Below are 14,841 nucleotides of genomic sequence, written 5' to 3'. Positions count from 1 at the left end.
TCCTTATCTGAGAAATGTCTGTTCATTTCAGATGCCCATTTTTGGATTAGGTCTTTAAATTAGGGAGGTCTGATTTTTTTTTTTTAGTTATTTATATATTCTATATAGTAGACCTTTGTCTAAGTAAGAGATGGTTTGTCTGTTCACACCATTGGTTGTTTTTCTTGCTATGTAGAAGCTTTTTAATAAGAAGACAATTGTTGATTGTGCTAGTTCACAGGCAACTGAGGTTCTATTCGTAAACTCTTTTCCTACACCATTGTCTTCAAGAGTTCTACCTAACCTCTTTTCCAGCTGGTTTAGTGTTGCTGCTTTAATATTTAGACCTTTAATCCATTTGAATTTTAGTCTAGTGAAGGATGAGAGATACCAATCTAGTTTTAAAAATCTTTCGCAAGTTGAAACTCAGTTTTTCCAGCACCATTTATTAAAGAGGCTATCTTTCCTCCAGTGAGGGTGTTTGGCTCCTTTGTCAGTGGCTGAGTGTGTCTGGAGTTGTTTCTGCACCTTCTAATCTGTTCCACTGGTCCTCAGGTCTGTTTCTTTGCCAGCATGGTATGCCATTTTTAATCACAGTAGCTTTGTAGTATAGTTTCAAGTCGGGGATCGTGATACACCCTACCTTGTCTCTATTGCCTAGAATTGCTTTTGCTATTCTTGTTCTCTTCTTGTCCCCAATGAATTTTTGGATTGTTTTATCAAGGTCTGTGAAGTATGTTGCTGGAATTTCAGTTGGGATTGCATTGAATCTCTATAGCAGTTTTGGAAGTATGGCCATTTTCACTATGTTGATTCTTCCTACCCAGAAGCAAGGGATGTCTTTCCATTTTCTGATATCCTCTTCAGTCTCTTTTCTCAGAGTGTTATAGTTTTCAGAGTAGAGGTCTTTGATTTTTCTTTAAGTGGATTCCTAGATATTTCAATTTTTTCGATGCTAGTGTGAAAGGCATTGTTTGTCCCACCTCTCTCTCAGTGAGTCTGTTTTTCATATACAGGAAAGCTACTGATTTTTGTGTGTTAACCTTGTATCCAGCTACTTTACTGAATTTGGTTATTAAGTCTAGAAGGCTTTTGATGGAGTATCACATTGCCTGCACATCATGACAGTTTGACTTCTTTCTTTCCTAACTTTATTCCTTTTATTTCTTTCTCTTGTCTAATTGCTGTGGCTAATGTTTCCAAACTAGTGGTGATAGTAGACATCCTTGTCTTGTTCCTGATTTGGGAATTTCTAAAGGATTTCAGTTTTTAACCATTTAGTATGATATTGGCTGTTGGTTTTTCATAGATAGCTTTAATCAGATTGAGGTAGAGACCATCTAGTCCAATTTTTTGGAGTGTTTTTATCAGAAATGTGTGTTGGATTTTGTCAAATGCTTTTTCTGCATCTCTTGAGATTATCATATGGTTTTGTCTTTGGCTGTATTAATATAATGTATCGAATTTATTGATCTGCATATGTTGAACCATTCCTGCATCCCTAGGATGAATCCCACTTGGTCAGGGAGTATGATCTTTTTAATGATCTCATGCATTCTGTTTGTTAGTATCTTTTTTATCTTTATAAATTTATTGGTAAATATTAGGCATACAACACAGCTACATTCATCATTGGGATCTTGTACCTATACATGACTTACCAGGCTTTTGGTTTTTCTCATTCCCCAGCTCTCCGTTCAGCTTCTCCATCCTTCGCTGTTTACAGAGACATTGTTTCTATGTTTTTCCTTATCCCTTTTTAACTTTCTCCTACCCCTCCCACTTCCTCTATTCTTTTAGACTTTTCTTCCTATTACACAATGTCAATTATACATTTTAAACCTTATTTGCACTTTTATTTTTTCACACCAGAGAAACTATTCAGTATTTACACATCTAACTTATTAAATTCACTTGAGTATGGTCTCAATGGACATCCACTTAACTGTAAATCTCTCGTTTGTCATTCTTTATGGTTGAGTAGTATTCCATTTTATTTAAAAAGAAAACAAAACAAACACTTTTATCCCTCTCCAGTTGATGGGCAATTGGGATGTATCCAAGTTTTAGCTATTACAAACTGTACTGCTCTAAACCTAAGTGAGCATATATTGCTGTGGTATGATTCCTTTAATTCTTTTGGGAAAATACCCAGCAGAGGAATAGCTAGATCAAATGATACTTCTAATCCTAGGTGTTTGAGGTATCTCCATATTGATTTCCACAGTGGTTGCACCAGTCTGCTCTCCAACCAACAATAAAGAAGGGTTCCTTTCTCCCCATACTGCTGCCAACATTTATTATTGGTTGATTTCTTGAGAGCAGCCTTTCTTATGGTGGTGAGATGGAATCTCAGTGTTGTTTTCATCTGCATCTCTCAAATGACCAATGATGTTGAACATTTTGTGTATGATTATTTGGTGCTTTTAGTTATTTGTCTGAGAAAAGTCTGTTTTAGATGCCCATTTTTTAATCGAGTCTTTAATTTTGGGAGTCTGATTTGTTTGAGTTCTTTTTTTTTTTCTTCTTTTTTCTATAGTCTAGATAGTAGACCTTTGAGGAACAGCTGGTAAAAAAGTTTTCCCACATTGTGAGTTGTCTCTTAGCTCTGCTTGTGATTTCTCTGGCAGTGCAGAAACTTTTTAAAAAGATGAGATCCCAATTGCTGATTCTTTCTGCTACTTCCCATGCTACTGAGGATTTGTTTATTGTCTTTTCCTATGCCATTATCTTCAGGAGTTCTACCTAACTCATCTTCCAGAAAGTTTAGTGTTTCTGTTTTAATATTTATATCTTTAATCCACTTGGATTTTAGTTTAGTGCATGGTGAAAGATAAGGGTCTAGTTTTAATCTTTGACAAGTTAAAATCCAGTTCCCAATACCATGTATTAAAGAAGCTATCTTTCCTCCAGAGAGGGTGTTTGGCTCTTTTGTCAAAGATGAGGTAGTTGAGTATGTCAGGAGATGTTTCTGCATCTTCTAATCTAGTCCACTGATCCTTGGGTCTCTTTCTGTTCTGGTACCATGTTGTTTTTATCACGGTGACTTTGTAGTATAGTTTCAAATTGTGATACCCCTGCCATGTCTCTGTTGCCTAGAATTGCTTTTGCTATTCTAGGGCAAGTATCTTATTAAAGATTTTTACATCTATGTTCATTAGTGAGATTGGCCTATAGTTTTCTTTTTTGGTTGGGTCTTTCTCTGCTTTGGCAATCAAGGTGATGCTTGCTTCCAGGAATGAATTTGGGAGTATTGCTTCCCTTTCAATTTCATTGAAGAGTTTAAACAGGAGTGGCAGTAGTTCCTCTCTAAATGTCTTGTATAATTCAGCAGTGGATCTATCATAACTGATTTTTCTTAGTTGGTAAGTTTTTTTATTATGTTTTCAATTTCATTGATTCATATTAAGCTGTTTAGAATTTTTAGGTCATCTTCATTCAGCTTTGTAATTCATACAAATCTAGGATTCTGTCCATTCTGTATTTTCCATCTTATTGACATATAGGTTCTCAAAGTAGGCATTGATAGTTCTCTGAATTTCTGCTGGGTCCATTGTAATTTCACCCTTTTCAGTCCTAATCACATGGATTTCAGTCCTTTCTTTTCTGTTTTTGATAAGGTTTGCTAAGAGTTTGTCAATTTTGTTTATCCTTTCAAAGAACCAACTCTTGGCTTCATTAATTTTTTGTATTGTTCTCTTAGTCTCCATTGCATTAATTTCTGCCCTGATCTTTATAATTTTCTCCCATGTATGAACTTTGGGTTTGACTTGATCTTTTCTGTTTGAGGTTCAGCATCAGGTTGTGTAATTGAGCTCCTTGTATTTTCCTAATATGAGTATTCGGTGCTATGAATTTCCCTCGTAAGACTGTTTTCATTGTGTCCCGTGGATTGCAATATGTTGTATTGTCATTATCATTTACTTGTAGGAACTGTCTGATTTCTTCTTTAATTTCCTCTGTGACCCATTGGTTATTCAGAAGTGTGTTGTTCATTTTCCATGTGTTTATGAAATTCTTTGGGTATCTTTTGCTCTTGATCTCCACTTTCTTCACACTATGGTCTGATAATATATAGAGAATAACTTCAGTTCCTTTGCACTTACTTAAACATCTTCTATGAGCAAGCATGTGGTCTATTTTGGAGAAAAATCCATGTGCAGCTAAAAAAAATGTATATTCAGATCTTGTGGAGTGGAACATTCTGTAAACATCAGTTCATTTATTGAAGAGTTTGATTGAGTTCTACTATTTCCTTGTTTATTTTTTGTCTGGTTGATCTATCTGTGTCCGTGAAGTATTGAGGTCTTCCACATCTATTATATTAGTGCTTATATGATTTTTCATGTCCATTAGTATTTGTTTTATATAGTTGGAAGCAGTAGTGTTTGGTGCATATATATTTATGATTGTCATGTCTTCATTTTGGATTATTCCCTTTACCAGGATGTAGTGTCCTTCTTTTTCTCTCTTAATCCATGTTGGTTTGAAATCCATGTGATCTGCAAAGACGATAGCTACTCCTGCTTTTGTGGGGGTTCCTGTCACATGGAGTATTGTTTTCCACCTTTTAACTTTCAGCCTATGAGTTTCTTTTTTTTTTTTTCAGCTTTAATTGAGTTTATTGGTACATTTTAGGGATACAGTACAGTTACATTCATTGCTGGGATCTTGTACCTCTACATGACAAGTCTTGGTTCTCATTTTTTCCCCTTGTCCCTGCCCTCCCTTCACCCCCTCCTCCCCTCCCCATCTATAAACACTTTATTTCCATCTTTTCATTATCTCACATTTTTTTCTTTTCCCTTATTACCCTTCCCCTACCCATCCCAACTTCCCTACACCTTTAGCTCCTTTCTTCCCATTTCTCAATGTCAGTAATCTTACTAGGATCTTCTGTATTATTGCAGATTTTTCACACCAGGGAAACTATTCAGTATTTACACATGTGTGCCTTATTTATTTCACTTAGGTGTATATCTTCAATATGTATCCGTTTTCCTATGAATGAATCTATTTTCTCATTCTTTATGGCTGAGTAATATTCCATTTTATAGAAAAACCACATCTTCTTTATCCAGTTTCCAACTGATGGGCAAATAGGCTGTTTCCAAGTTTTAGCTATTACAAACTGTGCCACTATAAACTTGGGTGTGCATACTTCTCTGTGATATGATTCTTTTAGTTCTTTTGGAAAGATACCCAGCAGAGGGATGGCTGGGTCAAATGGAACCTCCAGTCCAAGCTCTATGAGTTTCTTTTTTAATTGTGTTTCTTGTATGCAGCATATTGTTGGATCTTGCTTTTTGACCCATTCTGCCAGGCTTTTTCTTTTGATTGGTGAATTGAGACCATTAACACTGATTGTTGTAACTGATACGTATTGACTTATTCTTGTCATGACTTTTTTTTTCTGTTGGATTCTCCCCCTTTATGTTTAATTTCTTGTTGTGTGTGATGGATTCATTCTGCAGGGCTTCCTGGGGTTGTGATCCTAATTCTCTTTTCCTTGGATATTGTTTAAAATTTTTGGAATGCTGGTTTACTATTCATGAAGTTGCTAAGGTGCTCTTTGTCATAAAAATATCTTATTTCTCCATCAATTTTTGAAAGATAGTTTTGCAGGATATATCAATCTGATGTGGAGGTTGTTTTCCTTTGAGGCTTGAAATACATCATTCCATGCTCTTCTTGCCTTGTGGGTATGTATTAGGAAGTCTGCTGTGATTCTGATGGGCTTTCCTTTGTACGTGATTTCTTTCTTTTCTCTAACTGCTTGTAGAATTTTTTCTTCTATTGGGTTTCTGGAATCTTAACTATTTTATGCCTAAGTGTAATTTTTTTTTTTTAAGCACAGATAGTTGGAGTCCTATATGTCTCACGTATCTGTATGTCAGGTTCTTTCCCCCTATTTGTGAAGTTTTCTACCATTACTTTAGTGAACAGATTTTTTATGTTGCCTGCACTCTCTCCTGTTTCTTCATTGACTCTGATTGATCTTATGGTTTTCTTCTTTGAATCATCTACCTGCTAATGGATTAATTTCTCATGGTCCCTTACTATTTTGAAGATATTTTTATTTGTCACTTATTGCAATCTTGCCTTCTATATCTGAAATTCTGTCCTCACATTGGCTTGTTCTGCTGCATAAACTTTCAATGGAGTTTTTAATGTCTTGGAAATCTGTTTGCATCTATTTTATGGATTCCATTTGTTTCCTATGTTTGGATTACATCATGTTTTTCAGCTCTTCTCTTTTTTTATCTGTGTCTGCTATAGATTTATTAATCATTTCTTGTACTGTGGGCACAATCTCTGCTGTTATCTGAGAAATTATTTCTGATTTCACTTTTTTCAGGTCCTCTTTCATTGCCAGTTCAGGGAGTCCAGGTATTTGAGTATCAGATTTTCCATCTTGTTTCGCTTTGGGCTTCCCTTAGATAATCTGGGAGTCTGGTTTTGAGAGTTATTTCCATGTGTTCTCATTTCAACAGATGCAGCATGCTGTGCAGATAGTGTGGTGAAACTCTGGAGCATGGTTTTGCACTTATGCCACTCTTTTCTAGGCAGCCTGTGGCTTTGGCAAGTGTGCCCACACCTCTTGGGTCAGGACAGGGCCCTAGCTAGGATCCTCCTGCAGCTACACCACTCTGGTCCACACAGCTGTTCCCGGGTATGTGCACGCACTTACCGATGGTATAGAGGAACTCTAGAGCTCCTGGCTTTAACAGCATTTACTTAAGCTTTTTTCTTTATGCAAATATTTAGACTTTTAGAAAAGTTAAAGTACAAAAGATGCAAAGGATAGCATATCAGATACCTGTGTACTTATCAGTAAAAACAAATATAAGCACTTTGTCAGATTTGCTGTAAACACAGAGAGAGAACTCTACAAAATTATTTAGCCTTTCCTAGTGTTCCTCTGCTAAGAAGATAGCTTTATAATTTTACTTGTAGGCATTTTGTCCAATAGTACTTCACTAGGAAGAAGAGCAACACATACTTTCACTCACTTTCTCTTGCTATTTATAAGTATCCAGTGTACATGAATTCTTGAGTATTCTCTGTTGCCTTGTATTTATATGTGTGTTTATATTTAAAGTAAGAACTCATTTAATCCCAAGAAAGATATTTAGTCTCCTGATGAAATGAAAAAAAGAACGAAAGAAAAAAGGGAGAGATGATGTCCCATAGGCAAGCTTCTCAGAGGGAAAGAAGAATTAATAACCCTGTCACAGCCCAGAGATTATTCTTTTTGAAATTCATCACTATTTTGTTATTATGGGTCACCACATCTCTTACTATTGGTCACTTACACCAAAATTGAACTAAAATGTATTTCTGTTATAATATAGCTTTTTAAAAATGTAGCAGGAAATGTTCAAAAGACTGACACTACTTTAAACTTGAAAGGTTTTCATTGTGGCTGAACTGTTTGTGATCCACAAATAACCAGGTCCTCTCATTGAGAAGCACATTCACAAGAGAGTGGCATATAGTGAGCAAGAAAAACATGGGGATAGGTGAGTTAGTCACGTAAGCCTTGTCAGTGAGCCATGCCTAATATTCTTGTAGTTTTGTGGCAAGAAAGAAAAGAAAGGAGGCAGAATAGACCGGCAGGGCACATTTATTATCTGTAGGTCATGTATTTATCTTGATGTTGCAAGAAAATGCCTGTTTCTATGTCCTCATTGCCCCCATTAGCATATTAAATTCTCAGTGTCCTGTTTATTGTTCTTTTTTTTTTCTTTTCTTTTTTTTGGGGGGTGGGTACCAGGGTTCGAACTTGGTTCCTTGTGCTTGCAAGGCAGGCAGCGGCACCACTGAGCTAAATCCCTGGCCCTCAGTGTCATGATTAAACAAGGTCACTGCCCAGTGTTGGTGGTGGTAACCTTGAAGACAGCGGAAAGTACAAACTGTAAATGATTAGAAAAAGAAGAATACAGAGAGTGGGGCATTATTGGGGAAAAGAATGAAAAGGAACAGAAAGAAGAAAAATGAACGACAACTCAAATTCTTTTAAAATAAGTACAAAGGAAAAATAGTTTATATGGTAACAAGGAAGTGTTCATGTTCTTCAGCTGTTCTCTTATTATGCGCCTCAGCAGTCGGTATCATGTTTCTGGTTTCTTTCTCTTCCCTTCTGCTACTGAGATCTCAGAATTTGAGAGAATCTGATGTGAAAGAAAAAGAAATGTTTTTTGTACCAGGGAATTGAACTCAGGTCCTCGTGCTTGTGAGGCAGGTGGTGGTACCACTGAGCTAAATCCCCAGCCCAAGAAAGTTTTACTTTATCTTTGCATACCAGTGTATGTTAGATAGCCAGTGAGTGGTTCAATAATGAACACTTGCATACATAAATATCAAATTGATCCAGCGTGTCCAAATTGCTTCTGGAGAGAAGCATAGAATTGACATTTATTTAAAATTAGGACTGGATACCCTGTCAAAACAGACAAATTATTATTAGAGCTGTGAGAATAGTGAAGTTCACTAAAATAGGAGATGAGGAAAAGGCAGACAGTGGCCATTGTTCGGCCTGGGATATAGCTCAGCCTCACAGTGCCTGCCTGGCAAGCCTGAGACCCTGAATTCAATTCCTGGTACCAAAAAGAAAAAGAAAAAAATCCCATTTTTAGATGATTTATGTTGGTTGGGACACTTAGAGATTTAAAATGGATTAAGCAGTATCATGGGGATGAATAACTCCTAACCAGTGCTATACTTATGAAAAGCAGAATCCATTAGGTGTCTCCCTTCTGTATTACTCAGCTTCAGCCTCAGGCTTCATTGGTGGTTTCTAATGCCTTCATTTTCTTAATTTTAAGACTAAAAAACAAGAAAGGTCACTTTCCCAAAACTAGTGTTATTCCCCATTTGTTTTTAGTGGACCTCATTCTCATACTTGAACCAAATTAAATTCTAGTAAATATCACAAAAATCTACTAAACATGGCAACTTCCCAGTCCAGTAAAATGAGGCATTGGATTCTGTTACCACTGCAATATGGCAATAATTGAGTCAGAGTCTGCCTAAGTTGCAAAGTCTATATCTTAGGCTCATAGTGCTTCCTCCTGCCCTTAGTGTTCAGGTGAGTCTGTTCTTGTCACTGGCTCCCAAAGGTTTGATTGACCATTGACTTCCTAATTCTATGCCATTTTCCAGATGTTTCGGTTCCTACTGCTATAGTTTGAATGTTTGATATTCATATGTTAAAGGCTTGGTCTCCAGCATGGAACTATTGAGAGGTGGTGTGGAGCATGACTAGGTGGGCCTTACTAGAGAAGTCAAGTCATCAGGGGCATGGCCTCAGGATGGCAGGACCTAAGTCTCTTTCTCTTTTCTGCCCCCTTCTTGGTCTTTGTTTGTTTGTTTGTTTGTTTGTTTCTCTCTCATTGAGTTTATTGGTACATTTTAGGTATACAGTATAGTTACATTCATCATTGGGATCTTGTACCTTCACGTGTCAGGTCTTGGTTCTCATTTTGTCCCCGCCCTCCCTTTAGCCCCTCCTCCCCTCCCTATTTACAAACACCTTATTTCCATTTTTTCATTTTCTCATATTTTTCCCCTTATTACCTTTCCCCTACCCTTCTCACTTTCCCTGCACCTTTATCCCCTCCTTGGTCTTGAGGTGTGCAGTGCTGTTCTGCCAAGAGGTGAGCAGTTTATTCTGCTACATGTTCCTTCCCACTGTGCTGTGCTGACTCACCATAGACCCAAAAAAGTAGGGTCAATCAGTCATGGAGTGGAACCTCCAAAACTGGGAGCTGAAGCAGACCTTTTCTTTATGTAACTTAATTATCTCAGACATTTCATTTTATTAATACAAAGTTAACACACTACCTTAATATTTCTTTCTTGAGAAATCGAGCTATCCCATTCTGTTTGCTCCAGCAAAAAAGAATAGAATTTGTATGACAGGAAGTGAATGTTCATGGAGTTAGTCAAGTATACAGTGACACAAAATCTGTAAACATTTTTTTTTTTAGTGCTCCAACTCTAGACATTTTTTTTCATCCTTTCCTATCACAGTCAATAAATACTTATAAACCTTTAGGAGTTAAAAAGAACCTTCTATTAACTCTACTTAAGTTCTTCTTTGAGAGAAGGTATGCAACTTCCTGAGTATTCATACATCATACTAATTTTATTTCCAATACTAGATTTGTTTGGCAAAACCTCAGATAATAAAGACAGTACTTCTTTATTTTATTTCTGAAGTATTTTATTTCTGAAGGGCTGAGATTTTAATCTTATGTTTGCAGATATTCTTGTACAAATGAAAGAAAGCTGCTGTAGCATGAGGAAGGTAATCTCATTCTTTGGTGTGCTTCAGATTTTTGTCAAATCAATTCTGGTTTTTTGTTTTTTGTTTTTTGGTACTGGCGATTGAACTCAGGACCTTGCACTTGCCAGGCAGGCAGTTGCACCACTGAGCTAAATCGCTTTCACTGTCCAATCCATTTTTGCGAGTCAGGCAGCAATGCCACTCAGTTAAATCCCCAGCACCCTGTCAAACCCATTCTTAAAGAGACTTTCAGAAAGAATTGTGAGCTCTTTCTGTTAATAGTCTTTTCAATAATTAATTACTTTTGTTTCCCTGAAGTTGTCCTTTATGTCTGTCTTAGTTCTTTTGCTTTAATTTTGACCACTCCAAATGATGTTTTAGAGTAGATGTGAAGCAAACATATCAGAAGGGGGTACTCAGCGAGTTTTTCACAATTACAGACTGAAAAATAAAGGGAAAAGGCTAGAAACTTTCCTGTGGTGCTCAGTTAGAATCAGACATGTCAGCATGAACTCAAGGTTTTTAATATATTTACAGATGAGAAGATACAGGAGTGTATACATGGATTAGTACACATATACTTTTTAGCACTTTTTGCAAGGAGAGTCTAGAAACAGCAATATCCTAGGAACAATGAACATACTTATCAGCCAGATTTTGGTTTCTATATATCATCTGCAACAAAAAAATCCAAAGCTTCGCTGAGAAATGGCTGATGCCTAAGTAGGTTGGGAAAATACAAATTGAGCCTGAAATATCCTGTGGCCAGGAACTTAAGAGGGCCTTAAATAATGATGAAGGTATAGCCAAAGAACACAAGAACCAATTTAAATGAGCCCCCAGTAGCCAAAAGCTGGTTCAATTTCAATTTCAAAGTAAGTAATGGTAATATTAGATTATAACTTATAAAATAAATATTCAGGGTTTCATGCTAATGTCAATAAGCAAACTAGTAAATTAAGTAGAAGAGACAGTCAGTTCTGCATAAATGAAATGGGAAACTAGCAGTGTCACACACCACAGTAATAAAAAAAAAATCATTTCAGATGAGTCTCATTGACTCTAACATTAGTAGAAAAAGATGTCTGCTGAATCTCCAAGAATTATCGCCCCAATCTATTTATTTACAGAAAAGAAAATAGTAACAGCAAAGTGGCAAAATCTTCTTTAGCCGTGTGACCAGTCAATACAGTAATGAAATAGCACTGCCACATACTCCAATAAGATACACTAACAGCATCACTTCTGTAGGATTCCTGCCAAAAATCCACAATATTTTGCTCATAAGAAAACTTCAAATAAACTCAAATTGACAGATTCTGTACAAAATAGTTGGTTTGGACTGTACAGAAGTCATAAGGTCATGGAAGACAAAGCAAACTGGAGATCTGTTGCATATTAAAAACTAAAGAGATGTGACACCTAAATTAAATGGGAATCTTAGGTTGGATACTGGACCAAAGAAAGGACCTTCATGAGGGAACTAGCAATTTTAACTCAATAGTTTTATTATATCAGTATAAATTGGCTAAGTTCAATATATACTCTTGTTATATAGTTGCGTTAGGATATATGGGAGTTCTACATTTCTGCAACATTTGTGTAGATCTAAAATTAGCACAAAATAGAAGAAAAAATATTTTAAGTTGGAGACTTAGAGTGGGTGGCTTTTGAAGTCTCTTCCATCTGGTCCTATTATTTTGTCTTATAATAATGCAAACTGGCGAATGTCAAAGATTTAAGCACTTTTAATTTCTGTTTACCAATTAAACATTGATGTGACTGAAAATAGGATCGTATTCGAAACTGTCAGTTCAATTCAGTAGAACAGATTCTGAATAGCTATAGAACAGTACCCAGAACTTCTCGAAACAAGATGGTGCTCATCTCTAGGATGCTGAGTCTATTGCTTAAAGATAATGTATCCATCCCTGTCAGTTGCCTGAATTAGTAAAGTCTCTCTTCTGTGATGATTTAAAATAATAAAGTTAGGCCAAAAAGTGGAATGGCAAAGAATGAAATAAAAATAAGCCATTCGTGGTAGCTCACACCTGCAATCCCAATACCAAGGAAGGCTTAGGAGGATTGTAAATTCAAGCCCAGCCTATGAAACTTAGCAAGACCCTGTCCCAAAATAAAAATTACAAAAAGGGCTGGGGATGTAGTTCAGTGTTAAGGCACTGAGTTCACTCTCTGGTACCACAAGAAAGCAAGGAGAGTAGCTGGGAGGAAGGGAGGGAAGGAAGAAAAGAAGAAGGAAGGGAGATAGATCTTGGGAATTTATTCAAAGGAGAGCCCTTTAAAAACCCCAGTTATTTTCAGTCTAGGTTCTTGAAGAAATACTAGTAGCCATTAAATCTTCTAACCAATTTAGGAGGCCTTTGGGTGTTTCAGGGATTAGTTAGACATTTACATTAAGATTACTATTAAATTACTGAGTATGTCAGTATAGAGTAATAGAAAGATGCATGCATTTGAGGATAAGGGGTGTTGTAATTCTGACAGGCCCTTAATGCTCATTTTATAGATGATTGTTCTGAATTAAACCTGTACTTTAATAATCCCATTATGAAAATTTCTGCATGATGAATTGATGCATCTCATTTAACAGATGTTTGCTGTTGAGAAATCAAGAAATGTAATACAGTTGTCAGGAAGTTATAACTTACATTGTAAACCCCATTAGAAAAGTTGGGCTTTGATTCTTAAGTATTTTTTAATCTATTTTTTTTCCGAGTTTTTCAAAGTGAAATGTAGATTTGAATTGAGAATTGTATAAATCAAATAAAAATTCAGTGGCATATTTAATGAAATAAATCGATTTCTACCTTGATAATTTTTTAACCAAAGGCTTAGTGAAAATGTATTTATGAGTATGATGCCTTCTGTGGATAATTAGAAGTTATGTATAGTATTACCTCAGTAGAAACATGCAACATATATGAAGTTTTCAAATCTCCCTAGAATTGAAAAGTCAATGTGGGTACTGTACTTTGAAACATGTGTATACTGTGGGCCTAAGGTGTTTTTTAATCTTTCATCTTTTTAAAGGATCAAATAGCATTACAAACATGGTCTGGTGAAATTCAATATTCACAATGACAATTTAGAATATGAGCTCCTTGAGAGGAAAGTGAACTCACCACGCTAACTTTGCAGCTAAATATCTTAAAGTGTGCTGTTGGTTTTATGAAAAGGTTTTGATCCTCACTCCTACTTTAAGTTCAAAAGAAAACCTACATTTTAAAGTGTATTCCTTTTCTGCGTATATTTACTTTGAACTACAACATATAGTTTTTCTCATAAATCTAACCTGCCACTATCTGTTTTTAAGACTTTGTAAACTTCAAGTGGTTATGATGTGTGAAGTTTGGATTAAACTAAGTTTTTTTAAAAACACATGTTATATATTTTGATTGTTTTGAATTTTAACATGGGCCATTCAAAAGGCTGAGTGTCTAGCAAAGTAATACAGTGTATTCTGTTGCTGTAAGAAATCATAGAAAATTGCCCTTTCCCATCATATTAACTACAGACAAATGAAGCAGCTGTTCTTATTCTTAATGTAGTTTTTTTTTAAATCTTGCACAATTTAATGAAAACGTCTCTACTCATAAAACATAAATGTTCACACATGGAAAATGTCATGATGTTTTGGCAAATATTGCCTTGTTAGGAATGTGAATGAGGTATACCTGCTTCATAACCAAAATTATGTATAAATGACATGAAACTAGTGGAAAGCTAACTGAAGTGACAAAGAGTGAACTGACTCTTGAAAAACGCAGATAGCCCTTTCTCAAATGTTTTCTCAAGAATAATTATAATATACAGCTCTTTCTATTTATTTTTAGGCATAATTCTTGGATCATCATTTCTACTCAGCATAAATGATTTTCTCCTTAAAACAAGTCTCAAAGAAAGAAGTCGGATTTTGATAGGACCACTTTGTGTTACTGCCAATCTGGAAGCTAAATGGTGTAAACACAGTGGCAATCCAAGCACTGAACAGTCTCTACCAAAAATATCCATTGATCTAAGAGGTGGTCTGCTACAGGTCTGTGGGGAATAGCCCTGTTTTCCTATAAGCTTTTGAGTAGCTTTTCTTTTTTAACTGTTTCACTACATTTTAAGTCTGTGTTTAAAAAAAAAAAAAAAAGTATTGCCAGATTGCTATCTTTGTAAGTATTTTAAAGCTTTATTGAGGTATAGTTTATCTATTTAAGAGTAAAAATTCTGGTTTTTTAGTACATTTACAGAGTTCTGTGTTCACTACCACAGTTTTAGAACATTTTCCTTACCACTTACTTGTCACTTGAGAGATATTTGGGGTCTTTCCACTTTGGGCTTTTACAAATAACTCTGGCATGTACATCTGCATACACTTTTTTATGAATATATACTTTCCTATCCTTGGGTATATAACTAGGAGAATTTCTGGATCAAGCTTTGTTTGTTTGTTTGTTTGTTTGTTTTCTTTGGTTTGGTTTGGTTTGGGGATGAAACTGGGGACCTTGCGCTTGCAAGGCAGGCAGCAGCACCACTGAACTAAATCCCCGGCCTCAAGCTTT

The 14,841-nt window shown here is 35.9% G+C and overlaps 1 protein-coding gene across 3 annotated transcripts in view; it reads left to right on the top strand.

Annotated features, from left to right (window-relative positions):
* Positions 1 to 14,841, top strand: part of Vps13b (vacuolar protein sorting 13 homolog B) — a 675,222-nt gene that overhangs the window by 516,413 nt on the left and 143,968 nt on the right. For all 3 annotated transcript variants that reach the window (XM_033759979.1, XM_010619560.3, XM_010619559.3), the window contains exon 37: positions 14,125 to 14,327. In XM_033759979.1, the coding sequence (XP_033615870.1) occupies positions 14,125 to 14,327 (203 nt within the window). The remainder of the gene's footprint in view (positions 1 to 14,124; positions 14,328 to 14,841) is intronic.

This window comes from Fukomys damarensis, unplaced genomic scaffold (assembly GCF_012274545.1).
Source record: "Fukomys damarensis isolate Sample0158 unplaced genomic scaffold, DMR_v1.0_HiC HiC_scaffold_5, whole genome shotgun sequence".
In the NCBI taxonomy this organism is placed as follows: domain Eukaryota; kingdom Metazoa; phylum Chordata; class Mammalia; order Rodentia; family Bathyergidae; genus Fukomys; species Fukomys damarensis.
Note: the sequence above shows the minus strand (reverse complement) of the source record. Positions and strands in the feature narration are given on the sequence as shown.